General features: G+C 40.2%; 1 protein-coding gene across 2 annotated transcripts; it reads left to right on the forward strand.

Moving 5' to 3' along the window:
• Nucleotides 1-1,416: 1,416 nt before the first annotated feature.
• LOC149312460 (2-oxoadipate dehydrogenase complex component E1-like) lies at nt 1,417-26,005 on the forward strand. Of its 2 annotated transcripts, none has more exons than XM_089524682.1 (17): nt 1,417-1,493; nt 3,373-3,528; nt 5,511-5,722; nt 8,940-9,134; nt 10,170-10,439; nt 11,061-11,232; nt 11,819-12,017; nt 12,568-12,880; nt 14,165-14,249; nt 16,011-16,150; nt 16,663-16,813; nt 17,489-17,595; nt 19,721-19,885; nt 21,392-21,474; nt 22,872-23,041; nt 23,535-23,620; nt 25,070-26,005. In XM_089524682.1, exons 2-17 carry the CDS (start codon nt 3,465-3,467, stop codon nt 25,169-25,171), a joined length of 2,514 nt encoding a protein of 837 aa, XP_089380808.1. In that variant the 5' UTR covers nt 1,417-1,493; nt 3,373-3,464; the 3' UTR covers nt 25,172-26,005. The 2 variants fall into 2 exon arrangements, with proteins under 2 accessions (XP_089380808.1, XP_089380807.1); XM_089524681.1 differs by having other exon boundaries at nt 1,422-1,588.
• The last annotated feature ends 775 nt before the right edge of the window (nt 26,006-26,780 follow it).

Genomic DNA, 26,780 nt, shown 5'->3' on the forward strand with positions numbered 1-26,780 from the left:
CTTTGGGGGTCGAATGACCCTTTCATGGGGGTCGCCTAAGACCATTGGAAAACACCTATTTAATTACAGTTATGGAGTAGCAATGAAAATAATTTCATGGGTTTGGGTCACCACAACATGAGGAACTGTATTAAGGGGTCGTGGCATTAGGAAGGTTGGGAACCACTGCTGTACGCTATCACCTTATCTATACAAGCAATATGCAGGAAACACCTTAGGAGTTTATCACAAGGGGGAAAGAAACCCCAGGCAAAAACATGCTGCTGGAAATGGGTGGTACAAAAACAGAATCTCTTCTATCCCAACCATCTCAATATATAGCTACTCAAAGGGTGTGTGTGTGTGTATATATACATATATATATATACACACACACACACACACAGGGAGGTAGAATCCCAACACAGACAACTAAAGCTTTGCCTCCCTCCTCCCCAAAGAGCCCCAGTGGGCAAAGTCACCCTGGCACCCACAGCTCTCTGGTTGCTTCCTTACACTTAGTTGCCTTCTATCCAAGTGATCATGGGAGGAACAACATCAGACCTATTTATGCTTCCCAGCAAGTAGTAGAAAGAGTCATGTTTGCTAAGGGATGCTAGGAGGTGGACTCCAAAAGTAACTTTCCCAGTCTCTGCTGGAGAGGGTACCTGACTTTCAGGGCATGTTGCCCCTCCCTGGCATTGTGCCAGGAGTTTGTGGGATTTGGGAAACAGCTTAACAGGAACCAAAAATGGACATTCAACCCAGAACCACCGCTTCCTCTGGCTCTCCCACTCCTCCCTTCTTTCTGAATGTTAGCACTAAATAAGACCCTCCAGACCCCGCTGGTCTTGGGTTCAAAAATTAGGGCACCCAAAAGAATTGTTTGCACCAAAGCCTAGCCAAGGGGCTGAAGTGCGCCTATGAACCGCAGGGGGGCGCCCGAGAGAGAGCCAGGAATCGACAGGTGGCTCATAGTAATTAAGGCACATAGACACACATGCTCGCTCTGGAAGGGTCCTCCAGGTCCTCCTTTCCCAGGACCTGTCCTCCATTCCAACGTTGTGTCCGAGAGGAATGCCAAAACGCCCTCCAGTTTAAGCATGAGTTTACATGAGTGTTTTCAGCTTTGGCCATGGCCTCCATTTTATGGTGCCTAGTCGTCCTCCTTTGCAGTTAGGAGGACCCCTGGTCCCCTGGAAGGAGCAGGGGTTTGGGGGCTGAAGGAGGAAGAGGCCAGGGTTGGAAGCCTAACTCAGCCATGGCTAATCCAAGACCTTTAGACCAGCCACACTCTCTCAGCCTCGGAGTAAAGCACACAACAACAACAACACACACACAATTACACCCAAACGCCTTCCCCTCCTGGGCGGGCCTAGGCCTTCCTCCTCCCCTTCAGAGGCCAATGAAAACCGGGGGCGTTGTGGGAGCAGCCCAGGAGGAGGGATGGCAGCGACGCTGGCGGGGATGGTTGCTCCTCGGCCGGCCTTGTGGGGTCTTCTTCTGAGGCGCTGGTACCGAACGGAGCGAGGCGTTTACGGCTACAGGCCCAAGCGGAGCCAGGCCCTGGAGCAGCCCGCTCTCCCCCGGAGGAGGAGGAGGAGGGCAGGTCTGTCAGGGCTTTGGAGGGAGAAGAAGGGCTGCGTCCACACTGGAGAGATAACCCGGTTTGGAACCGCTTTAACATGTTGTTTGGCTCAAGTGCTATGGAATTCCGCTCTGGGCCCCACAACAAACTCCAACTCCCAGAATTCCATAGCACTTGAGCCAGACAACAAGTTAAAGTGGTGCCAAACCGGGTTATATCTCCACTGTGGATGCAGCCTTATACTGCAGAATTGATGCATTTTGACACCGCTTTAGCTTCTATGGCTTAGTGCTGTGGAATTCTGGGAGTCGTTTTGTGAGCTGTTTAGCTTTGTCAGAGGGCTCTGGTGCCAGAACAAACTACAGATCCCAGGATCCCATAGGATGGAGTCTTAACAAAGCGGTGTCAGACTGCTTCTTCTTCTGCAGTGTGTGGCAGCTAGTTCCCTGAGAACCAATGTCTCATCAGAAAGACATTGTGTGTTCAGATCACTATATGCAACATATGGCAATGGATATATATATATATATATATATATATCCCTTTTAAAAATGTTGTCTCTTTAGATTGTAAGCCTGAGGGCAGGGAAATGTCTAATTAACAATGTGTAAGCTGCCCTGATAGCCTTTTGGCTGAAGAATGGGGTATAAGTAAATTATTATTATTATTATTATTATTATTATTACTATCCGCTTTCCTATGCCCTAAACATACACCAAATCTTCAAACAGGGGAGCACAGTAGCAATATTTTACAAATCCTGTTGATCTGTGTTGTTTTTCCTAACTTCCGAATGCGCAAGCGTAGCATTATGTGTTGTAGGTAAAACTGGCCTTGGATTTGCCCCAGAGTTTCTTATGTGATGGGACAAATCTGTTTTCTCTCAAGGATAGCCACCTGTCGGGGATGCTACAGTTTTAACTGGGTTGGACTACATTACTTCCCAAGGTCCCTTCCATCTGTCCAGTTTTGTGATTCTCTGAGGGTCAGTGCTATAGTGTGCTCTCAGAGACTCTATACCAGTGGTTCCCAACCTGTGGGTCGGGACCCCTTTGGGGGTCGAATGACCCTTTCATGGGGGTCGCCTAAGACCATTGGAAAACACCTATTTAATTACAGTTATGGAGTAGCAATGAAAATAATTTCATGGGTTTGGGTCACCACAACATGAGGAACTGTATTAAGGGGTCACGGCATTAGGAAGGTTGGGAACCACTGCTCTATACACTGGAGGGCTCCTTTGTCCACTTCCCTGATACTTCTGTGTCTGCATCCCTTTGAATATGCAGAGCTATATTTTTACTGCAATGAATGAGAAAACATCTTCAGTTGACAGCTCTTTGAGTGCATTAGGGAATCTACAAAGCTTTCTGCTATGAGATAGATTTGAAGCTTTTGAAACTAAAACCCTAAGGCTGAGAACACTGCAGTGTTTTTTAACACACCAAAGCAACAAAATGGACAAGAAACCTAAAGGGACTCTTGTCCTCATTCCTTACTACCTATAAAAGAGCTAGTATGGTGTAGCGATTTGAGTGTTGGACTGCAACTCTGGAGACCAGGGTTGGATTCTCTGCTTGGCCATGAAAGCTATTGGTCACCTTAGGCAGGTCACATGCTCTCAGCCTCAGGGGAAGGCAATGGCAAATGTCCTCTGAACAAATCTTGTCAAGAAAACCCCATGATTAGGGCCTTAGGTTCCCCATAAGTCGGAAACGACTTGAAGGCACACATCGGCAACAATGAAATGACACAGTGTCTTTGCATATTAAGTAAACTGAATGCTGTTTCTTTGTTCTTATCAGTCGACCATGGGCTAGCACGGCTTGTAACTGCATACCATGAACATGGCCACAAAGCTGCCAAAATCAACCCTTTATTCACTGGCCAAGCTGTGATGGATATGGTACCGGAAATCCAAGTTCTGACAGAACTGCTGCAGGGACCTTTCAATACTGCAGGTAGGTCTGGACAACACTTGCTTCTTCTCGAACTGTTTTGAATTTTTGATCACAGTGTGTTGACAATTCATAGTTGATTCCTATTTCGTATTCATTTGAATATTCAATTTAGGATATTTACTATTGCTAGCCATGTACCACCAGTACCTTTTGAATCATCCTTGATCCAACTGGGTGCTTAAACTAGATTGCACTGCTTCCATCAGAATCACTGGAAACTTCCCATACATGCACCCATGCACTTGCCTGTGCATCATGAAAACTTGCTCCACAGGACTTTCCAGCCCTTTGAAGAAAGGTTTTAGGGTTCATAGGAGCCTGCAAGAGGGTTATTTGTAGTGATTGTGGCAGAAGCAATGGGATCCATGTTCTGTACCCAATGGGATCCTAACCTTTGGATACAAGGCTTATAGAAATATTAAATATCCATGTTTTTTTTTCCACTTGGAAGCATGTAATCACTGAGCAGGTCACAGCTTGTTACTAGATAGTTCATCTAGCTGGCAACGTTATGTAGTGTGGGAAGTGGCATAACAAGAGAACTGGTTGGCGCCTGGGAATCACTTCCTTATGGTCGGATCCCATCAAACATAGAAGAATGTGGGATGAAGACATGACATGGTTGCTTCGCAGTTTTGTGCCCACTGACCCGCCAGGGAAGGTAGTACTGGAACAGCAAGGAACCATATAATTTGCACAATTCACAGGTTTTTCTCTGTACAGGCAAACTAGCAGTGCATTACCATCCCAAAGTGAGCTCCATGCCACAATAGAGAAATATACAGTATATTGTTTCTCACCTCTGTAGTTGGGGTATTATTATTATTATTATTATTATTATTTGTATCCCGCTCTTTTCCCAGAACTGGGACTCAGAGTGGCTTCACAACATTAAAAAACAGTACAATTAAAAACAGAGAAAAAAGTACATTAAAAAGGAATTAAATTATTTGAATATTAAAACAGATAGTTATTAAAAGAATAAAACACATTAAAAACTGAATCAGAACTTTTTGAAATGGTACAACATCCTAGCCTGTCCTTATAACAATTCCTTAAAAGCCTGTGTGAACAGGTAGATCTTAGTCAGCCGGCGGAAGCCAACAAGGAAGGAGTCGTTTTGATCTCCCTGGCCAGGAAGTTCCAGAGTCTAGGGGCAGCCACCAAGAAGGCCCTCTCTCGCATCCCCACCAAGCGTGCTTGTGATGGTGTTGGGATGGAGAGGAGGGCCCCCCCAGAGGATCTGAGTCTGGGCTGGTTCATACAAGGTGATACGGGCCTGCTACAGACAGCCAAAATAAAGCTGCTTCGAGTCACTGTGGAGGTATGGTGTTTTAATGATGCATGCGTCCTAAGAGTCCAGAAGCCTCACCAAAGCCACGCTCCAGTCTGGAGTGTGACTTTGGTGCGACTTCTGGACTCTTAGGACACAGGCATCATTGAAACACCATACCTCCACTGTGACTCGAAGCAGCTTTATTTTGGCTGTCTGTAACAGGCCACGGTCTGCCAAATACTGTGGACCTGAGCCATATAGACAGGTGGTAGCCAAGGAGAGCCAGTGTAGTGTAGTGGCTTGAGCATTGGACTTTGGAAGACCAGGGTTTGAATCCCTGCTCAGCCATGGAAACCACTAAATGGCCTTTAGCAAGTCAACTCTCTCAGCCTCAGGGAAAGGCAAAGGCAAACCCCCTCTGAAGAAATTTTGCCAAGAAAGCCCTGTGATAATGTTGCCATAAGTCAGAAGTATCTTGAGGGCACATAACAAACCCAAGGAAATAATATATTGGAGCGTTTTCTTAATTTGATACCTGTGAATTCTCAATTGCAGTGCAGCAGCAACTTCAATTATGAGTTTGTTTCCTAAAAAGAACAACAAAACTTTCTCTTTGCTGATGACTGGCTGGTGAAGATTGCATTTTATGGCTGGATGTTTGGCTGCTGGTTAAGGGTAATCTTGTTATACATTTTTTTAATTCCAGGACTTTTGAACATGGGAAAGGAAGAAGCATCCCTAGAGGATGTATTGTCTTACCTGGACCATATATTCTGTGAACATATGTCTATAGAGACTAGTCAGCTGTCAACTTTGCAAGAAAGGGAATGGATTGCTAAACGATTTGAGGAGCTGAAACAAGAAGCATTCACTACTGAAGAGAAAAAGTACTTGTCCAAGATCATGCTAGAATCTCAGGTGCATTGTATAAGTCTGTGTAACTGTGTCTGTGTGAGGGATTAATTATTTCTAATATTAGGAAAAACCCCACTATGAATTTGATTAAAGCAAGTGTTAGAAATACTCCAAATACTGTCGGACTGCAAACGCTAAGTAGTTGTGTGATAAGTGGTGAGGAATGGGAGTTCATTTTCAAGACCTTCTGCAGGTCCCACTCCAGATTAAAGGATGATATGTTAATTTGTCATCTTGAAGGCAATTGTTTGTTTGCTTGAAATACATAATCTATTCAATGGGTGACCAACTGTCAGAGGTTAGAGGGCTACCTCCCCACCTCACACTTTTTGGTCTACAAACCCTTCTGACAAGTGTGGGATGATTTCACCATGTTTTTTGGGGGGTAGGCTAGGGGCCTTTTTTATACCAGGGAGTGATCTAGAAGTCACTCCATGTTCACTTTCTTTGTTGTTGTTTTTTTTTAAAAAGTCTGTTGGTCTAAAAAGAATGAGGACTCCCCTTCCCCAAAACATGGTGACAATGTCTAAATATCCCCTGGAGAGCATTTAGGGCAATATTTTTGACCACAAAAATAGCCCAGCCTGCAAGACTCATCCACTTCTGATGCAACTGAATTTTAACGAATTTTTCTCAGTTAAATGCAAATGAATAAATTATTTCATAAACTAGAATGTGAATGGAATTTTTTGGCCAATTCTCATACCATTTAACATATTTCTTGGGAAACTGTTTTTTTTTTAATACACCTTCTCTGCTATATGAAAACATTTGAGCTGATGTCTGTCTTCTCCTTTGTTCTGCAGTCTTTTATGTGTCTGATTCCTAAGAGAAGCAGAAGGGCTTTCAAGTTGGTTGTTGCCTTGGTTTTGAAGCTTAATTGCAAGGGAAAGATTCCACTGATTGAGTGGCATTAATATATGTTGGCAGATAGAGAAAATGCTTGTATCTATAGTGAGGGATAAATAGTTCATTATGAACTTGGTCTTATTACAAGAGCACAGATGATAACACATGCAATCCTACTTTGTGTGTCTTGTTTAAGGAGGCAGAATCATTCTTCCGAGTGATACTATGTGTTAATTTGAATTAATGAATACAGAACAAACTGCAGTAGATAAATGTGTATCTTATGTTTATAGCTAAGAGACCACTGTGTACACTGTATTAATTATTATACCAATGTTTATTGATCTGTTGAGTACGACATGGACACAGTATTTCGCTTTTATTTTTTTTAAAGAAAACTAATAGAGTTCTACTAATGACTTAACACTAAGTTTACAACTACAGTATAACTGATTTCTGTAAGATTTATTACCTGTTGTAGGTCAATGTAAACAACATAGATTAGAAAGACATTTTCAATAGTAGTTGCATAGTAGCATCTTACCAAATATTTATTTTGTAATGGCGAACATTTGTTATAAAATAGTTGATCTTACGGAGATTACAACCCATTATACAACCTGTTGTAAAGATTAACAGACTTCAGCTTTTTGTTACAAACTGATTAATATAACTGAGTAGCATCATAAGCTGCTATTTGCACAAATACGAAAGAAGTATTTACGGTACATTATTTTTTTCTTTTCCTTCTCAGTTCTTTTTTCTCCTCAGTTCATACTCATATACCATTGTGTGGTAGAAACCATAATGTTATTTATTTCCCAACTCTGGTTAGATTGGATTGAGTCAACTTCACTTGGTTCAAGGGTCAATTTTCTATCCCCAAGGCTCTCAAAAACTCTCCAGGACTGTCCAAAAAATTGAAAACAAAACAAAATGGGAAGTGGGCAGACATCCACTTCGAGTTATAAAGAACTGGAGATGCATGGGAGGGGGTCATTGCACAATGAAGAGGTGCTGCAACTTATTTAAAAAGTGAGTTGCAGCTCCTGGATGCTTTCAAGGCAGACATTCATTCCCCCTCTTTTTTTCTTTTTCTTTTTTGCCAGAAAACGAGCAGTCAGAAGAGGAGGCCACAAAAACATCCTTTGGGGCTTCATATGGCCACAGTGCCATAGTTTGGCCACTCTTGGGCTAGATGATTACACAGATAATTAGTATTGTTGTCTGCCAGAGATTAGCACACTGCCTTTTCACCTTTCTGGCAGAAATGTCTGTCTGTCATTTGCTCCGTTATCGTCATTTGTACCAATGCATTGCCAGTTCAGGATTGTCCCAGACTGTGAAATTTCCACAGCAATATTTGAGGTGCATGGATAGCCCCTGGTGATGTTATTAAGCATTATGCATTAAGCATTAAATACAGTTTCACAGTTGTCATTCAAATACAGACAGGTATAATTTGCTCTGCAGAAACAATGCAGTTTGACACCACTTTAACTGCCATGGCTCAATGCTATGAAACCCTGGGATTTGTAGTTTTGTGAGATATGTAACCTCTGTTACAGAGCTCTGGTGCCACAATGAACTATAAATCCCAGGATTTCTAAGGATGACACTGTGGCAGTTAAAGTGGTGTTGAACTGCATTATTTTTGCAGTGCAGATTAGACCACAAAGATTAAAAAAAAACATATTTTCTTGCTTGGAAATTAAGCTAAAGGGGTTTTTCCTAGATCAAGTTGAAATGAAAGCTTATTCCTTCTCATTTAGCTAGGGGGAATAATCATAATTTAACCTAGAATACTTTCTTCTAGCCAGAAAGTGGATGCATAGCAGAGTGGAGGGTGAGCCCTGAGGCCATAATGACAGGGGGGGGGGGGGAAGGAAGCTAATTAAGTGAATACATAGATTCTTATCTGGAGACTCTTTGCAAGTTGCAGCAAGAAGTCAATTCATCCTGGCAAATTGTTACCTGCTGCTGAGCTGGAGACTTGTACACAGCCCTTTATTCGTGCCCAAAGCTAGCCTTCCCCAAAACTGGAAAGTTGGCCTCTTTGTCTGGATGTAACTTTCAAAAACTGAAGACTGATGGCCAGGCTCTGAGATCAGATTACTCTCACAGTTTAAAATTATATTTTGAATTGACTTTTCAAACCATAGTTGCAACATTGTTTAGCTACCGATGTAATGCTACAATATGGTTAAAGCAAACCATGGAAGCAAGAGGGAGATTCATGTAGCACAAGGATGAATAAAACTTTCCCAGTTTCCAAATGATGGTGGGATGACGGGGAATGATACATCTACATCTGGCTTTCGTCACTATCAAAGGTGTATGTGTGTGTAAACTCTTGTTTCATATTTTACAGGAATTTGATCATTTTTTGGCTACAAAATTTGCCACAGTGAAAAGATATGGTGGTGAAGGAGCAGAGAGTATGATGGGTTTCTTTCATGAACTGTTAAAGATGTGCTCATATAGTGGGGTGACAAACATTATTCTTGGAATGCCTCATCGCGGCAGACTTAATCTGCTCACAGGCCTTCTTCAGTTTCCACCTGAGGTAAGAAGCAGATTTTCCTTTCAGCTGTGACTAAATTTGATTTGGAAATATATATCTCAAGAAAGTTGATGGTAAAAATGGTTGATAAACTGCAGTACTTTCTCATTAGCTGCTCCTAATTTATTTAATTGGAACCTCTAAGGAGTAGAAACTGGAACATTCTTCATACAAAACATGTGGTCTAGTTGTGAGCCTTCTCTGGTGAAAATGTTTGAAAGCTACATTTTTTACAATTTCTTTCAGTCTTAAGAGCTTCTTTGCTAGCATACCTTATGCATGGTGGTTATAGACACTGTCTTAGAGACAAGGGATGGCTTAGAATTCAGTTTCAACTGGATCAGAACTTACCAAATTTTACAAAATGTAATTGTGGGAGAGAGCAAAGCTGGCAGATTTGCTCACTGGACACTGCAGAGTTAGTAAAGGCAGGACCATGCAGTTGGGTGGAGCAGACTGGTGCCTAATTTATCATTGAGTTATGAAACCCACTACGAAGGTGATCTTTGACCAATTACATACTAAGATTAATCTACAGTGAGAGAGTTTTTAATGGAGTTGAAATGGCCATGGAATTAAGATGGTCATGCTCTGAAGTCCTTGAACATATCAGAATGCCGATAAGTAAAATCAGTATTTATACTGTTAGCCTAACTCATGTGTCTAAGTGCTTTCACACATTACACCCACAGTAGAAGAGAAATACCGTATTTTGAATATACTCTAAATGAGCAGCTAGAATGACTAATTGGTCTTTATAGTTCAAGCAAGTTGTATTGCCATTTGGGTGAAATCCAAAATGCAAGGGGGCTGAACATAAGGTAGTTCTGTGGATAATGCATAGAAAATGTGATCTGGCTTTTAAAGACTGTTTGGAGTTATTTTACAAGATCAGAATCTCCAATTAGTGTGCATGTATGGGGTGGCAATGGGAAGATGTCCCCAAAGTTTGCGAATGTCACCGTAGAAAACTTGTATTTGTCTACATCCAAAATATTCTGCAAATGTACTGTAATTTTATTTTAATTTTCTGCATAGCTGATGTTCCGTAAAATGCGAGGCTTGAGTGAATTTCCAGAGAATTCACCAGCAATTGGAGATGTCTTATCCCATCTAACAGCTTCAGTAGATCTGGATTTTGGGTCTCACCACCCTCTTCATGTCATCTTGTTGCCAAATCCTTCCCATCTAGAAGCCATTAATCCTGTGGCAGTTGGAAAAACAAGAGGGAGGCAACAATCTCTGCTTGATGGAGATTATTCTTCAGACAGTTCTGCACAACCTGGAGACAAAGTCATTTGCCTGCAGGTATTTTAAGGGTCTGGAAAGAGGTAGTTTCAAATTTTAGGCAAGGTAAAATTATTGTTAGATCATAGTATAAATGAAATTATTTGGACTAAGAGAATGCTTGCAGAGCACTTGCTTTGCCAGTGCTTAGATGAGAAATTCTGAGTAAAATATTAGTTTCATTAAAAGAATAATATTGTTTTAATGAGAAATTAAAGCTTGAATTATTACATAACCAATTTTACTTCATACTCTAGTCTAGTAGTACTTCAGTTGATAAGAATATATTGAAACACAATGTACTTTAACAAGTGTTACAACAGAGTCTCGGTATTGATCTGTTGGGAAACTCTCAATCTGTTTTCTGCCTCAAGTAGTGGGTTAAAACTAGATAGCCTGTAGGGCTCCGAATGATTCTGCAATGCACATGTTATCCATTATTTCAAGTTAATCTGAAATATAGCGATAAGAACAAAAAAATATGAGTATTTATGTATGGTGTTTTCCTGTTCTGTGCTGTGTTTTCTAAGTAAGCACTGTAATGGCAGCATTTTAGTTTTTTGTCACAAATGAGGGCAAGTCTTCTCTAAAGAACTGGTAGCAGTTGCTAACTGAATGTCTCTTTTTCCTTTTGCATTATAGGTTCATGGTGATGCTTCTTTCTCTGGTCAAGGCATTGTTCCTGAAACATTCACACTTTCGAATTTGCCACATTTTAGAGTTGGCGGAAGCATTCACCTCATCGTTAACAACCAGCTAGGCTACACCACTCCAGCAGAGCGAGGGAGGTCCTCTTTATACTGCAGTGATATTGGTATGTTTTAAATAGGGAACTTTGGTATATCTTTAGAAGTAATTGGAATATTTTATTAGTGGCCTGAAAGTAAATATTGCAGGGATGATAGCATCAACATAAAATGGTCATATCTGAGTTTTCTGCTAAATGTTAGAGGGGTGAAGGAGACCAGGGCTGTAGCAAAGAATGCTTTATTTTAGGCTTCTAAAGTGCATGTGGAACATTAAACACCTGAATATAAATTATCTAATCTGTTTGAAATGATTTGATTTCATTATAATCCATGTTTATAAATGTGTGACCCACACAGCTTTACAAAGCTATTAACAACTTTTCTAGTTACTGCATTCCTAGTTAGACAACAAATCCAGGTCTATCTTGCCTCCTAAACAGGTTTGTCTTGCCTCCCAAGGACTACTGTACTTAGCGTGTGATGTGAATTGTATTTAGCTTAGTTTTGCATTTCCAAATCTGTTTGGACAGCACAACAGGTGGGTTGATAGGAGTTGTATTTCCTACAACTGGAAGATTCCAGGTTGGGAAAGATAGCTGAATAGGTAACACGTTGCACTGATCTCTTGTCCATCCCCCACCTCACATTTAGGTAAGATAGTTGGCTGTGCTGTTATCCATGTGAATGGGGATGACCCTGAAGAAGTAATCCGGGCCGCACGATTGGCTGTTGAATACCAGCGCCACTTTCGTAAGGATGTGATAGTGGATTTGTTATGCTACCGCCAGTGGGGTCACAATGAGTTAGATGAGCCATTCTTCACTAATCCTACCATGTATAAAATCATAAGGTATGTCTTAGATGTGCAACAGAGAACAGAAAATGCATCCTCTTTGAGTTGTTACCATCTTTCTATCACAATGTCTTTCCAAAACATTCTAATACAACTCCCTGTCCAAAACAGCATTTTTAAAGAGCAAAATATCACTATAAAGTAAACTATCCTAAGCCAGTAGTAAATTCCATGGTCTTTATCTGCTGGCAGAAAAACTATAAGAAAGAAAGGAGCCCCACTGAATTCGCTGGGCAGCTGATTATAAAGAGTTGATGCCATTACAGAAAAGACCCTGTTGTAGGAAGTCTGTGAAGTAACTTGTGTAAATCATGGAATTGCAAGCAGAGTTTTGCTTAAGCTTTCTAACACATGGGAGGAAGTGACTCTGAAATGTTCTGTTAAAACTGCACCAGAGTAATCTGCTTCTCTGACCTACTCTTTCTAGTAGAATACATATTAAATGAAGCTTCCAAACTGCTTCTTAAGGACAGCTCAAAGTAAAGGCCATTCCAGTAACCTAAATAAGAAGCAACTGTGTATTTTACTATTGTTTTTCTCCTGACAGATCCCGTAAGAGTATTCCAGACAATTATGCTGAACGTCTAGTAACTCAGGGACTCATGACGGAGGAAGAAGTGTCTGAGATAAAGACAACCTATTACTCTAAGCTGAATGAGCATCTTGCCAATATGACTTTGTACACCCCTCCAACTAGCAATCTTCAAGGTCACTGGAGTAACATGGTGGAACCATCAGCAAAGATCACCACATGGGATACAGGCATACCTGTTCCACTCCTTCAGTTTGTTGGGGTGAAGTCTGTGGAAGTACCAGAGGAAGTGGAACTGCACAGCCATATCATGAAGACACATGCCCAGGTGGGAGACTTTAAAGTTCAGCACTAAAAATTATGGTAAACTCAAAGTACAAACCTGTGTACTTTTCACATCTTTCCTTACCAATGAATACTGTATATATTTGACTATAAGTCAAGAAATTTATCCCCCAAAATGGACTCCAAAATCCTGGGTCGACTTATATACAGGGCAGTAAGTTAATACTGCTTATAAAGTTCCTAAAAGAAGTGCCCACCCTTCTTTCATAGCCAGGGATCTTTAAACAGCTCCCTGTTTCATTCCCCCTCCCCGTGCTCTCCTCTGTGTGTGTTATCCCTCAGCCTTCCTTCATAGCCAGAGCTAACAACAGCTGCTGAGACAAGGTAGAGAGAGAGAGATTGCCTCCCTCTTGTTTGAGTCCCTGCATGTTCTGCAATCTCTCTCTCTGTGTCTTATCCCTCAGCCTTCCTTCATAGCATAAACAGCTGGTGGGGAGAGAGAGAGAGAGTATGCCAAGGCTTGTATCCCATTTTGCAAGCCATGAGCCTTGGAAATCCTGGGGGTGAAGGGAAGAGAGAGAGAGAGGTCTGTACCCCATATTGCAAGTCATGGGCCTTGGAAATCCTGGGCGGGAGGGAAGAGAGAGAGAGAGAGAGGACTGTACCCCATTTTGCAAGCCATGAGCTTTGGAAATCCTGGGGGGAAGGAAAGAGAGAGGGGGGGTCTGTATTCCATTTTGCAAACCATGAGTCTTGGAAATCCTGGGGGTGAAGAGGAGAGAGAGAGAGAGAGAGGTTTGTACCCCGATTTGCAAGCCTTGGAAATCCTGGTGGTAAAGGGAGGGGGAAGTGTGTTTGTGTGCTGTAGTTTATTTCCCCATTTTGCATGCTGAGACTGTGACCCTTGGGAGAGGTCCAGAGAGGGAGAATAGGGAGGGGAGTGGTGCTTTGTTTAATTCTATTCTCATATTTAATTCTAATTTTCTGGGCATGCAAATAAATGAAAATGGCAGGGTATCATATTTATTATATTATTAAAATCCTGTCCATCTTCCAAGGGGCTCAAGAGTGGTATATATGACCTCCTCCATTTGGTCCCCACTCAGGTTAGGCTGAGAGAGACAAGGGCTGACCCAATGTCACCCAATTAGTTTCATGCTCATTTGGCGTTTTGATCTGGATCTCGCTAGTCCTGTTTCAGCACTCTATTGCACCATACTGGTTTTTTATGACTGCATCTGAGATCCAGGAACTGAGTAAAACTTCCAGAAACTGAGGTAACAAAGTTATGATACTCGTGTATTATCATTTTGTTTTGCATTTGTAGTCAAGAATACTGAAAATGGAAGAAGGAGTAAAATTAGACTGGGCCACAGCTGAAGCATTAGCTTTTGGTTCCCTACTCTGTCAAGGTAGGCCTTTAAAGCCATCAGATTACTCCCAGGACTGTGTAGATCTTGAAATTAGCAAAATAAAAATGAAGAAGTTTACTATGGTGTATAGGACCCTGACAAAATAGTTTATGATTGAGTTGCTAAATTAATGAGGCTGGCTGTGCATACCATTTACCGTGAACATCCAAGTATTTCTCACACTTTGGAAAGCATCACTTGATCTGTCTTTTCAATGAATTTCTGTTGGTGAAACAGTGCCCAGGTCCTTGAATTGCTTTGAATTAGTGGACTGATCCATTAAAAATATGGATTAAGATCTGATTTGTATTCCTTAGGGTTTTTTGTTTTGTTTTGTTTTTGCTTTTTTGCTTTCTGGTTCAGACACTTAACTTTTATAAATAGTTTGATAGTAGGGTTCTCATATTTGGGGGCTGAAAATCCTGTCCCAAATCTGTATTTTTTGACCTGGTGGGAGTAGAAAGAACAGACACAATCCTTGCTCACAGCAGACTGACCTCCTGATCATTTGGTATGCAGCCAAATGCTCTCAAATAACATACTAAATGCTGCAGGGGTCTGTCTGATGAGCCTGGTTGGCTCATGCTTTCTCTACTCTCAGCTTTCCAGGCTCAGGAAGTTGATGTGACACAAGGCAGGCCTATGTAAGGCTTGCCTCAACTCTCACAAGAAGAGGACCTCTTATTCTGGACTCCCATTAGATTAGAAGTCTTACGAGAACCCAGAATTTGTATGAGAGGCCCTCATACAGGCCTGATTCATGTGTCCTGGCCAATCTTGAGCTGGATTGGCAGTCAGGAAGACTGTAAAATACACTATATTTCTGCATTCCAAACTTGGCAACCTATTGATAGCCAGTTCATCTAATATGAAACAATTCAGATACATTTCACAAAGATAATGGCAGGCTTCCACAGCATGTAACTTACCAAGCACCATCAGTTGTGTATGGTAACGTGCCAAACATTTCATGTTGAGGTGCTTGACCACTTTGCCCAGAATGCAGTCAACATTCTTGAAGGCTTTGGGATAGGAGGAGAGAGGAAGATTGGAGTCCACATTGTACTGACAGTTAGAAGCTTTTAATTTGTGAAAACAACAATTTATCATATTTATGTCTTAAACTTTCTCCAAGGATCTCTGAATGAAGTGAATGAGATTTATTTCATTTAAATGTCACACCATTCTTGAGAAAGAAGGTTGACTGACTTGCCAAAAGCCATCCACTGAGTTGAGTGGTTATGGTAACTCAGACCTCTCCTGTCCTGTTGAATACTGCCTCTAAACCACTAGTAGGAGAAGAAACAAGTTAAGTTGGCTCCATATAACCAATACAAACATTTATTTTGTATAAAATGCCCTCCAGATTAATTGGCACTGCATCCAAGGAAGAAAATTTGGAACAGTCAGCATTAGTTTAGTGGTTACAATATTGGATTAGGATGTATGAGATCTAAGTTCAGATCTCTGTGAAACACATCAGGTGACCCTGGGCCAGTCAATGTTAGCTAAACCTACTTCACAGAGGCGATTTGAGAACAAAGTGTGGAGGAGAACTGAGCTCTTTCATGGAAAGGTAGGATGTTAATGTAACCACTATAAATTAAAAAATAAATAAAGAATTATTTCACAAAAAAGGGAGTAAACAGATTTGACCTCGAAATCTGAATGGAAGTCAACTTTAATTTAGAGAGAGAGCATGACTGGGAGGAGAGGCAGTTGGGTTGTTATACAGTTTTCAATTATTTTGTTCATACTAAGGTTTCAACATTCGTCTGAGTGGACAAGATGTTGGCAGAGGAACTTTCAGCCAGCGACATGCAATGTTGGTTTGCCAAGAGACAAGTGAAACCTACATTCCTTTGAATCACATGGCAGCAGATCAGGAAGGCTTTCTTGAGGTAAAATTAATTTTTAAGGCATTATAACACCTTAATGTTATGTGTTTCAATCATATATACATTTAATAAATATCATTGCATTTTATAGATTTCTGACTAAACATATGTTTGAATCATGTTGAGAAATTTTGTTGTTTTTCTTTCTGAAATACAACTTTCACGTCATATGGTTTCAATGCTACTAAAAAAAAAACCCCAAGGTAAGCCCATTAACTTGCCAGGTTTCCTTGGCTGGGACCCCAAAGTGTGTGCCCCCCATTTCGAATAGCCCAACCCATTTATTTATTTATTACAGCGTTGTTCTCCCAATCCTATGTACATCTATTTGTGTGTAGGTCCCACGGAGTTCAACTAAATTTATTTCCAAGTAGTCATGTTGAGAATTGTAACCTAAATCTATTTCTGCTGTAACTTTTGTAGGCATTGACATGGATGGTAATTTTAAAATAATTGGATTTTGGATGCACACCATTTCTGGGTACTTATTAATTCTCATGTTCTTTTTCTCTTAGGTGAGCAATAGCCCCCTCTCAGAAGAAGCAGTGCTTGGATTTGAGTATGGAATGAGTATTGAAAGCCCCACCTTGTTGCCCATTTGGGAGGCTCAGTTTGGAGATTTCTTTAATGGTGCTCAGATAATATTTGATACATTTATTTCTGGAGGTGAGATTCAAATGTCTTGTCTAATATTTTTTCAGAATTATTTTATTAAAATTAATTATCCTGCCAAAATACCCAAGGACACATTTACATGTTTGTTTGTTTGTTTTTATTTACTTCATTTATATGCCACCTATATCCCGGGGCTGCCTCTCAAGGCAGCTTCCAGAAATAGCAAATTTAAAATGTTTACAATTAAAAAAATATTTAAAATCCCCACATTACACACTACAAAGCTTTACAGTCAGTTTTAAAGCTGATTCACTGCTGCTCTTCCTAGTATCTTATTATTTCAGTCTCTTTTTATGTTGCTATCTTATTTGATTTGGTTTAATACATTTTAAGTCTTTATAGTCCTCCTTATGTGCATTTCTGAAAAATTGTGAATTGCAATATTGAGCTTTGGGGGACTAGTTCTTTGAACTGCATAGTTCTTTGAATTCTTTGGAAAACACTGAATGCCAATAAAATTTGGCTCTTGTGTCGTTTCTTTTTCTTTCTGTGGGAACAGCAGACAAGTATCATATCAAGTGTCTGGTGAGACTTCAAATGAAGTTGTCTGTCATGAATGACAAAAATGTCACAATACTCTTGCACAGAAAGTGTTAATATGTCATTTTGCAATCTAAAATGCTGCAGTCTTTCTATTTTTTCCCCTTCCTTCTTACTTGATTCTAGGTGAAGCAAAATGGCTTCTGCAGAGTGGAATAGTAATTCTTCTTCCTCATGGCTATGATGGTGCAGGACCAGAGCATTCTTCTTGCCGAATTGAACGATTCTTGCAGGTAGCCATGTATATCATGATGTACAAGGATATAACATACAGGTGCCTTCCAGAGAGTCTGTCCCATTGAATATTAGATTACATCCTTGCTGGAGAAGGTGCAGGCTTGAGCCAACTTTGTATGTTGTGTAGCCAAAAGATTTTATGTGGGGAAAGAGTTATTGTTTGGTGATAGCAGAGCCAAATCTGGAAATCTGTTCCAAGTGTGATCTTAATCATCCCATTAGATGTTAAAACAAAATGAGGTGGATTGAAAAGGATTCTTGTAACTTGGATCTGCAACAAAATGTCATCGTTTGGTGTGCTTTTTTCATAGTAACAGTGAGACAGCTAGCTCAGGATACATCAGCTACCATACTGTGCTGTCTCTTTACAGTGTTCTGTCCTAGTAGCTGGCATTTTCTCTCCCCGTGCCCACCGCCTAAGTTATGTATTGATCTCTTGTGTGATATGTACAGGGATAACCATTTGGTAAATGCTTTGCTTTTACCATGTACACTTTCTGTGATAGCTGGATGGAGCTTAATACATTAACTTTGGATTCTACCAATATTAACTTCAGGCTGATAGGCCACCCCTTGGTTGTGTTATTGTGTGCCTTTAAGTTGTTTCTGACTAAGGAGAATCTATCCCAGGGTTTTCTTGGCGAGCTTTGTTCGGAGGGGGTTTGTCTTGGCTTTTTTCTGGGACTGAGAAAATGTGACTTGCCCAGTGAGTTTCCATGGCCTAGATTCAAATCCTGGTCTCCAGAGTCTTAGTCCAACACACAAACCACCATGCCATGTGGCTTTACACCACCACAAATACAGAAAATTATACCTTGGGTACACATTCCCATCAACATCAATCATAACTGTTTTTTTAAAAAAATCAGTGGCAGTTTAAAGCTTTTGTTTGTGTGTGTGTGGCTACATATGCTAATAAAAGTGCTGTGGGCCATAATTGCATACACAACCATTGCTCTGCTATGATCCCTGACAGTTCATATTTCCCCCACTTATGGTAGTTTGCAGATTATTTCAATCTAGTAAAAATTCATTAAAATATTATATGTTCTAGACAATGCATTTTTTATTTATTTTACTTTTATAATTATTAATTTATTAATTATATAATAATTAGTTGTACTCCTCATTTCTTCAAATGAGATCAAGTTGGTAAAAATCCCTGTCTCCCTTACTTTAATGTCATAACTAATGTGAAATACAACAATCTGAGGGTGGCCAGCAGGTCAGCTGCTGAGTTTCATGACTGAATGGGGACTAGAACATGGCTCGGTCTACCATGCTGGCTCTTAATGACATATTATCAATTACCAGTGAATAAGATAACATCACTCTAGTGGTGCAGTCAGAGACATACACCTTTTGTTTTGTTGGGTTTTGCCTCTAGTCAGCTGCTCAATGAAGCAAACAGCAGCAGTGTGTGAGAGAGATAAGACTGGCTATGCTTTAGCCCAGGGAACCTAATGTCTGTGCCACAGTTTGGTTCAATAAAGGTGGTGATGTTGTATCATCAAAGCTGACATTTACCATGCTAGTTCGTGGTTAACACAAAAATGAATACGCAAATGCTGATAAAAGCAAGAAAGACAATCTTGTCTAGAGTGTTTTTTTTAAATGTCCTTCTCTGATATAATATTCTCCTGAATTGCCTCCAGCTGAAAAAAGAAATCCCATATTTGTTGAGTCTCATGAAAATGTTTAAGATTTTGTCAGGGCTCAGAAAAATAACTTTTGGGGACTAGAGCTCCTAGAACACTGGCCAGGCTCATGGGAAATTCTGAGCACTGTAGCCCCAAAATGTAACATTTCCAAGCTCTAGCTTTTGGCCCCTTGTGCTGGTAATAACAATAGCAGTTACATTTCTATACCACTTCGTACTGAACTAAATAGTCTAAGTGGTTTACAACATGTAAGCTAATTGCCCTTCAACAAGCTGGGTACTCATTTTAGCAACCTGTGGAAGAATGCAAGGCTGAGTCAACCCTGGAGCCCTGGAATCAAATTCACAACCTTGTGGCTGCTGTACTGGCATTTAACCACTGCACCATCAGGCCTCCTGTGTTGATGACTTCTTGTTGTTTTATTAATAGGGTTTTGTTTTTGTTTTTTGCATTTTTGCAGATGTGTGACAGTTCAGAGGAGGGAGTTGATGGTGACCATGTCAACATGTCTGTTGTACATCCAACAACCCCAGCACAATATTTCCACTTACTCCGTAGACAGATGGTCCGAAATTTCCGGAAACCACTAATAGTTGCTGCTCCCAAAACTCTGCTCCGGTTGCCCGTGCGTAGAAATAATTTCTGCTTTGATTTTTCACCCCCATTTACTTCCATTCCATGTATTTTATAAAATATATGTATTAGCACAGTGGGGTGGGTGCAGCTGCTTTGTCCCTTCAACTCATGTAGTTCCCACAACATATTTAAGTATTTTATTTCATGTGGCTCTACACCAGAAAGATTCCCAGAATGGCTTACAGATCAGTCAGAGGTAGTCAGTCATGCTGTCAGGCTTGGACTATAAAAGGAATGTCATAAAGAAAAGGAAGATGTGAAAAGGCAAATTTCATAGGGTTTTTTAAGGTAAGGATTACCCAGGGATGGCTTTGCCAGTTCCATCCTTTGAAATACAGCCTACAGCACCTGGTATTTGTTGATGGTGTTCTATCCAGGTGCTAACCAGAGCTGACCCTACTTAACTTCCAAGATCAAACAGGATCTGGTGCCTTTATTTAGGCTGGTAAATTCAGCCTAAATTCTTAAACGTTGCAGTTATTATAGCATACACCTGAGATAGGAGGAGTCCTGGTAGCCTAGGGGAATTGATACTGCTAGATGATAGTCGGGGGAGATGAAGAAATAATAGCAACTGATCTCCCAACGGAGTTGGTGGAATAGCCATATGGGTGAAGAAGCCATACTATATTTATCTGCATAAGCTAAATGTTACTTATTCTTATGTATATAACTTTTTACTTAAAGTAATTGTAATGGCCATTGGGCAAAAGTAATAAAACTTTACTGGTTGATTTATAAAAAGCTAATCTGTATTTTAGTCTTTTAAATTTCATGTTTCCTCTAACCCATCCCTAAATCAATTATATAGAAGACTACAATTTAAAAATGTTACTTTTTTGGGACTACAGCTCCCAAAATTCTCCTTTCCATGACTAGCAGTCCTGCTGTTTGGGGATTCTGGCAGTATCAAAAAATAACGTTTGTAAGCTCTGTGAAAGACCCATAAGAAATAAAGTACATTTATATGTGTGTGCTTAGGATCTGGGTGTTGGATATAACCCTATTTTTCTGAGTTTCATCTCTGTATATTCTTCTTGCCCAAACTGGCATTTGTAGCACCAGAAGAATGCTTTAAACAACAACTTAGTTTGTTTCTCTTTCCCACTCTGTTCAAAATTCTCTTCTAGTACATCTTTAATAACTTTAATAACTATTCATTCTGTAGGCCAATCACAAGGCCAATCTGCAATTCATTAGACTTAACAGTAGCAGAAATTTAATCTGGGAGCACAATTTTCCCCACAATGCCTGTTTTGTGGCATCTTTGAATATTAATCAATATTTATATTTTTAAAAATCTCAGCAACCATTGTAAGGGAACCATTTTATCAGCTAGTGTTTTTATTGTTATTTTAAAGTTGAGCACAGTTTGCTTTAGACTTCTACAGGTCAGAATTTTTATAACTATGCATTTGACTACCTGTCTTGAAATATACTTACTGTACATACATTTATTCCTCCCCGCTGTCCACCTACACTGTTCATTCTGTAGGCTGCTGTGTCAAGCTTACAAGAAATGGCTCCAGGGACAATGTTCAGACCTGTCATTGGTGATTCAACGGTGGATCCTAAAAAGTAACTTGAAATTGAGTTTTTGCTGTTTTTACGATTTAGTAGTCCAGACAGTTTTGGAAATCTGACAAGCAGTAGAAGAGCATCATAACTCATAATGGAGTAAAACATTTAAGTGTGAGCAAAAGACACACACTTAGTGTGCTCTGTGCCTTTTTGTTGTCCTAGTAAAGGTATCATCATGATGTTTATTTTGGATTTTAATTGTGTAAATATAAGAATCAACAAGTACTCAATAGCTGGGAGGTAAAAGGTATTTCATGAACTTAATAAGAAGTGAGGGAGAAAAGATCTAGAATTTAGCTTTGACACTACACAATTTGTAGAGATTATCTTGTGAATAACTGGATCACCAGCTGGGACCTAGATTTGTCATTGCCATGTTGTGCTTCCTTGGAGCTACTCATAAAGTGGTGGTCCATACTTGATCCTAGGAGCCAGGAAGCATACTTCCTGAAGGTAGGATGTGGGTGAAAGTGACAGTGGCCTGTTACAGACTGCCAAAATAAAGCTGCTTCGGGTCTCTTTGGAGGTATGCTATTTAAATGATGCATGGGTCCTAAGAGTCCGGAGGTCGCGCCAAAGCCACACTCCATTCCTAAGCACTGGAATGCAGCTTTGGTGCAGCTTCCGGATTCTTAGGATGCATGCATCATTTAAATAGCATACCTCCAAAGAGACCTAAAGCAGCTTTATTTTGGCAGTCTGTAACAGGCCAGTGTTTGCATGGCTGTCCCTTTATCTATGCAGAAACCTCTGCATGTTGACTTCCAAGCATGGGCCTTTGTAATAGATTATGGGCATCTTTTTTTTTCTATGGATGACAGCAGAATCATTTGCTGTATCTCATATTTATATGCTACCTCTCCTCCAAGATGTTCAGAGCTACATTTTAATCTCACAATAACCCTAATAAGGGTTACATGTTAGGCTAAGGGAGTACTTGGGGACACCTAGTGAGGTCTGTGAACAGCAAGGATATTGAATATGATACTGAATCTGGGTCCATACCAAGTAGCATTTATTTACTCATGCATTCCCTTTATATCCCATATTCCCTCCAACTATCTCAGAGAAATATGCATAGCTCTGTCCATCCTACTTTATCCTTACAACTCTGTAAGGCAAGTCAGATTGAGTGGCTCAGGTGAATTCCATAGCTTAGTCGGAACTAGACCCTATATCTTCCATGTCCCAATTTCACCCATTGGATCACATTGGCATTATACTATCTTACGGTTTTTTTTTAGTTCAAAAACAGGTAATGAGACAAAAAATTGACATAAGATTAAATGCATTTTTAGGAATTGTGCTTCCTGAGCAATTAAATCTTGTTTGTATTAACACCGTTGTCTTTGGCTCGACGGACTTAAATTTTTTGCAATCTTTCTTCCTTGTAGTGTCAGCAGAGTGGTCCTTTGTTCTGGGAAACATTACTATGCTCTGGCTAAACACCGAGAGACGCTTGAAGAAAAGAAGCAAAATACTGCAATAATCAGACTAGAAGAGCTGTGTCCTTTCCCATTAGATGCTTTGCAGCAAGAAATGAACAAATTTACAAATGCCAAAGGTTGGTGCTCTGTAATAGGACTAGGTCAAAACCTGATTATGGAAGTTTTGCGCTGTCCTGCTAATGTACTGTACTTTGTACACATTTGCATACATGCTTTCAAATGTGGCACTAATAAGATTTGTTTATGGTTATGTTTCCTAAACCTGAAGAATATACTGAAGAAGTTTCTTTCCCTTCCACAATCAGAATTCAGTGAGAAGCCTCAAACAATTGTTCCACGTCCCTGAGAGTTGAAGGCAGTTTCTGCTACATCTAATCAGTAATCAAAGATACTGAGGACTCCTTACCCACTCTAGCTGATGCTTTCAGGAGCCATCTGATTTCTGGAAAAGCCAGATGGGAGTACTGTGCTTCTTCACTTTCCATGTTTTTTGTTTGTTTGTGGGGTGAGGAGATAATGCTTCTTGCTAGTGTTCTGAAAATATGATCTCAACTGATTCACCAGAATACCTGCAATGATCTAACATAAGCACTCTGATTTCTTCTGCAGCATTTATCTGGAGTCAGGAGGAGCCACAGAACATGGGTCCCTGGACATTTGTGTCCCCAAGGTTTGAGAAGCAGCTGGCCTGTAAGGTAAACGTTCATTGAAATTGGTAGTACTGTAAAATGGGAGTTAAGTGAATCTGTATATCTGAAATCAATTCTGGTTGTCTTTGCTTTCATAATGATCTAAAAGCACATGATTCGGTAACCTTACTCAAGCTAGGTTGGCATTTTGCAGGTTCCTGGCAAGGAGACAACTTGAGAACCCTACATATGCTGATTTTTGTTCCATTATGAATTGTAGAGAATAATTAAAAGGAATATTTTTTTTACTTATCTATGCACCTTATTATGGAAGTATCTATAGGTAATGCTACGACTTTTCAGCATTACAGATACTAAGAGCCAAATGTAGTGTGACACAAGTTCTTGTCACACAAATTCATTTTTTTCTCTTTTCTTCTGCCCTTGTCCAAACTGCTGCCTGAAAACAGGTTGTAGATAACTTTCTGCAGCCCCTTGAAACAGGGTTCAAAGGTGCTTGGAGGTGGCAGCAGCAGAGGGGCTGCAGTCTGGTGAAGAAATCCCCTTTCCTCTTTACCCATTAGACAAGGGGCTATCCAAAGCTGGACAAAGCCCCAAGTCTGCTACTCTCTGTCCACTTATTTTGGGCATAACAGTTAAAAACACACATAGGATTGTGTTGTAAAACATGATTTCCTCTAAACACAGAAATCCCAAATAATATTAAGTTCAAAGAGATCTCTCATTCTGAAAAAGATGGAAATAAGCCACTAGTGTGTGCTTCAGTACCCACTATTGCCAGACATGCTACAAAACTGAGGACCTAAGCTTGCAAATCTGAATCAGGAGTAGGGAATGTCTTCTAATATTGCACTGAAACAAAGTCACAGCCCAATTGTTGTTAAGTGCCTTTAAGTCCCTTCCAATGTATGGCAAATGTATAGGGATTTCTTTGCAAGATTGACTCAGAAGAGGTTTGCCATTGCTTCGCTCTGAGGCTGAGAGAGTCTAACTTGCCCAAGGTCACCCAGAAGGTTTCCATGAGTGTGCAAGGATGCAAACCCTGGTGTCCCAGAGTCCTAGTTCAAAACTCAAATTACTACACTACACAAATGTGGGGGTGAAACAAACTGGCAAGAAGGGGGGGGGGGGCTTCAAGCTGCCGCTTCTGAAGACTGCAGCATCTAAACACTGTGCACTGATGACACCCTGAAGGCATCCTTTATGGGCCATCCATAGACTCATTGATCCTTTTTTATCTCTAGTCGTAGTTTCACAATATTTACAAAGGATGCAGTCTCATACACAATTAAGCTATTTTAAGTCTGCAGTCCTAAAATCAACTACAAGGGAATAAGATCCATTTGTGCAATGTGATTACTACTATGTGGGTATGCATGATGACTAGAATAGGGTTTAAACAACTTGTATTCAGGATTGCTGTCTGAATGGTTATCAGATAATTATTAACCAGTAACTTAATCTTAATCAATGATCTTTACGACTTAATTGCAGCTCCATCTTGTAAGCAGACCAGCCCTACCAGCACCTGCAGTTGGCATTGGAACACTACACCAAAAACAACAGGAAGATCTGCTCGCCAAAACATTTGCTTGAGATCTATGTACCTTGCAATTTTGTAGAGTTTTTAAGAAAGATCATGCAAGCAAGAAGATTGATAAGCTTGAACTTGCTTTTGAGGTGTGCTGCTTAAAATCATTGGATGCAATTCACCCAAAGTTTAAATGGTGTTTAAACCTCATTCCATGTAGATTACGCTATGGAAATGAATGGAACTGGATCTCCTCAGCTGAGGTTTGCTCCCACATAAATGTGATTTAAATACAAAATGTTTAAATTGAAAAAAAAAACACCTTTATAAATCCCCTTAAAGCCAAGACTACACCTATGGTGTTTTCCCACAGATCAAGTATCTGTTTCATTTGTGTTCTGTTGAGGTAATAGCAACCTTTGGGGCATGATTTAACTTAGAAAAACTGGTGTGTGAATGTGTGTATGTTAAAGACCTTGTTCTCCAATATCACAGATCCAACTGTGTTTACAGTAATGAATCCTATTTATTGGTTTCAATTAGAGCAGACCCATAAAATCTTGTTGGGTGAGTCAACCTATAGGTAGAGCCCATTGATTCAATGGGTCTACTCTAATTGGACTCAAGAAGGCCCAAGTGCCTAGCAGCTGCCTTAACTTTAAAAATAATTATAATAATAATCAGATAATAGAATTAGAGATCTCCCATACCATTTATACTTGGTTTTTAATATTCAAAGATTTCTGTCTGTTGCATTCTGTTAACAGGCAAAGTGAAATAAAATAAAATTTCTGTTTAAAGGACATTCACGTTTTTCTAAGCTACTGCTTTTTAAGATGGGGAGGAAGAGATTGGGGTAAGTATATGCCACTGTAATAAAAACTGAAATGTTGGGGTCACTAAGTCTTAAGTGCTTTTATTTCTCTGTTTTCCATATACACTTGACTATACGTTGACTTCATGTATAAGTCGATGGCAGGTTTTGGGAGGCAAAATTAAGGATTTTCAAATGATCCTTGGATAAGTCGAGGGTAAAACTTAGGGACATCCAATATTCTTGTCTTTTCTAGCGAACCCATGCCTTCTCATGATGTGGCCAAAGCCTTGGCTTCCGGGGAGATTTCCGGTGGTGTCTGCTCAGAGACCCATTTGTTTGTCTTTTTGTCCGTCTATAATATCCTCAGCACGCTCCTCCAGCAACACGTCTCAGATTACTGTATATACTCAACTATAAGTCGACCTCATGTATACGTCGATGACAAGTTTTCAGGTCGAAATTATGGATTTTGATATGATCCGTGGATAAGTCACAGATAAAATCTAGGTGCATGTAACAAAGGATGTAAAGGACAATGCAAAGGAAAACAATGCCAAAGAACCTACAAAATTATGGCAGGCATAACTGTTTTGGCTCCTACTAAAGGATGGATGGAAGAGAGAATAGAGGGAGGTCAGTGCTTCCAGGACAAATTGCACTCTTGCCTTTTACCAAGGGATGGTTCCCTTTTTAATAAGAGTTAACATATGGAATTTACATTGGCCCATGGATAAGTCAGCTGAGGTTTTTGGGGTCAATTTTTGACTAAAATATCTAGACTGATACATGAGTATATACAGTAGGCTTTAATGGCCAGATTTCCAAGCATCCCAGTAAGCAGGGTACAGCTGGTGCTC

Source organism: Sceloporus occidentalis, unplaced genomic scaffold (assembly GCF_023333645.1).
Source record: "Sceloporus occidentalis isolate IW3139 unplaced genomic scaffold, rSceOcc1.0.p SCAF_5, whole genome shotgun sequence".
NCBI lineage: Eukaryota > Metazoa > Chordata > Lepidosauria > Squamata > Phrynosomatidae > Sceloporus > Sceloporus occidentalis.

Bases quoted from the DNA above. Each gene is read 5' to 3' on its own strand.
- LOC149312460 (XM_089524681.1), top strand. From the start codon at position 1,426: ATGGCAGCGACGCTGGCGGGGATGGTTGCTCCTCGGCCGGCCTTGTGG. The intron at 16,151-16,662 runs GTAAAATTAATT...TTTTTCTCTTAG, and splicing joins ATCAGGAAGGCTTTCTTGAG to GTGAGCAATAGCCCCCTCTC. The intron at 17,596-19,720 runs GTAGCCATGTAT...GCATTTTTGCAG, and splicing joins GAATTGAACGATTCTTGCAG to ATGTGTGACAGTTCAGAGGA.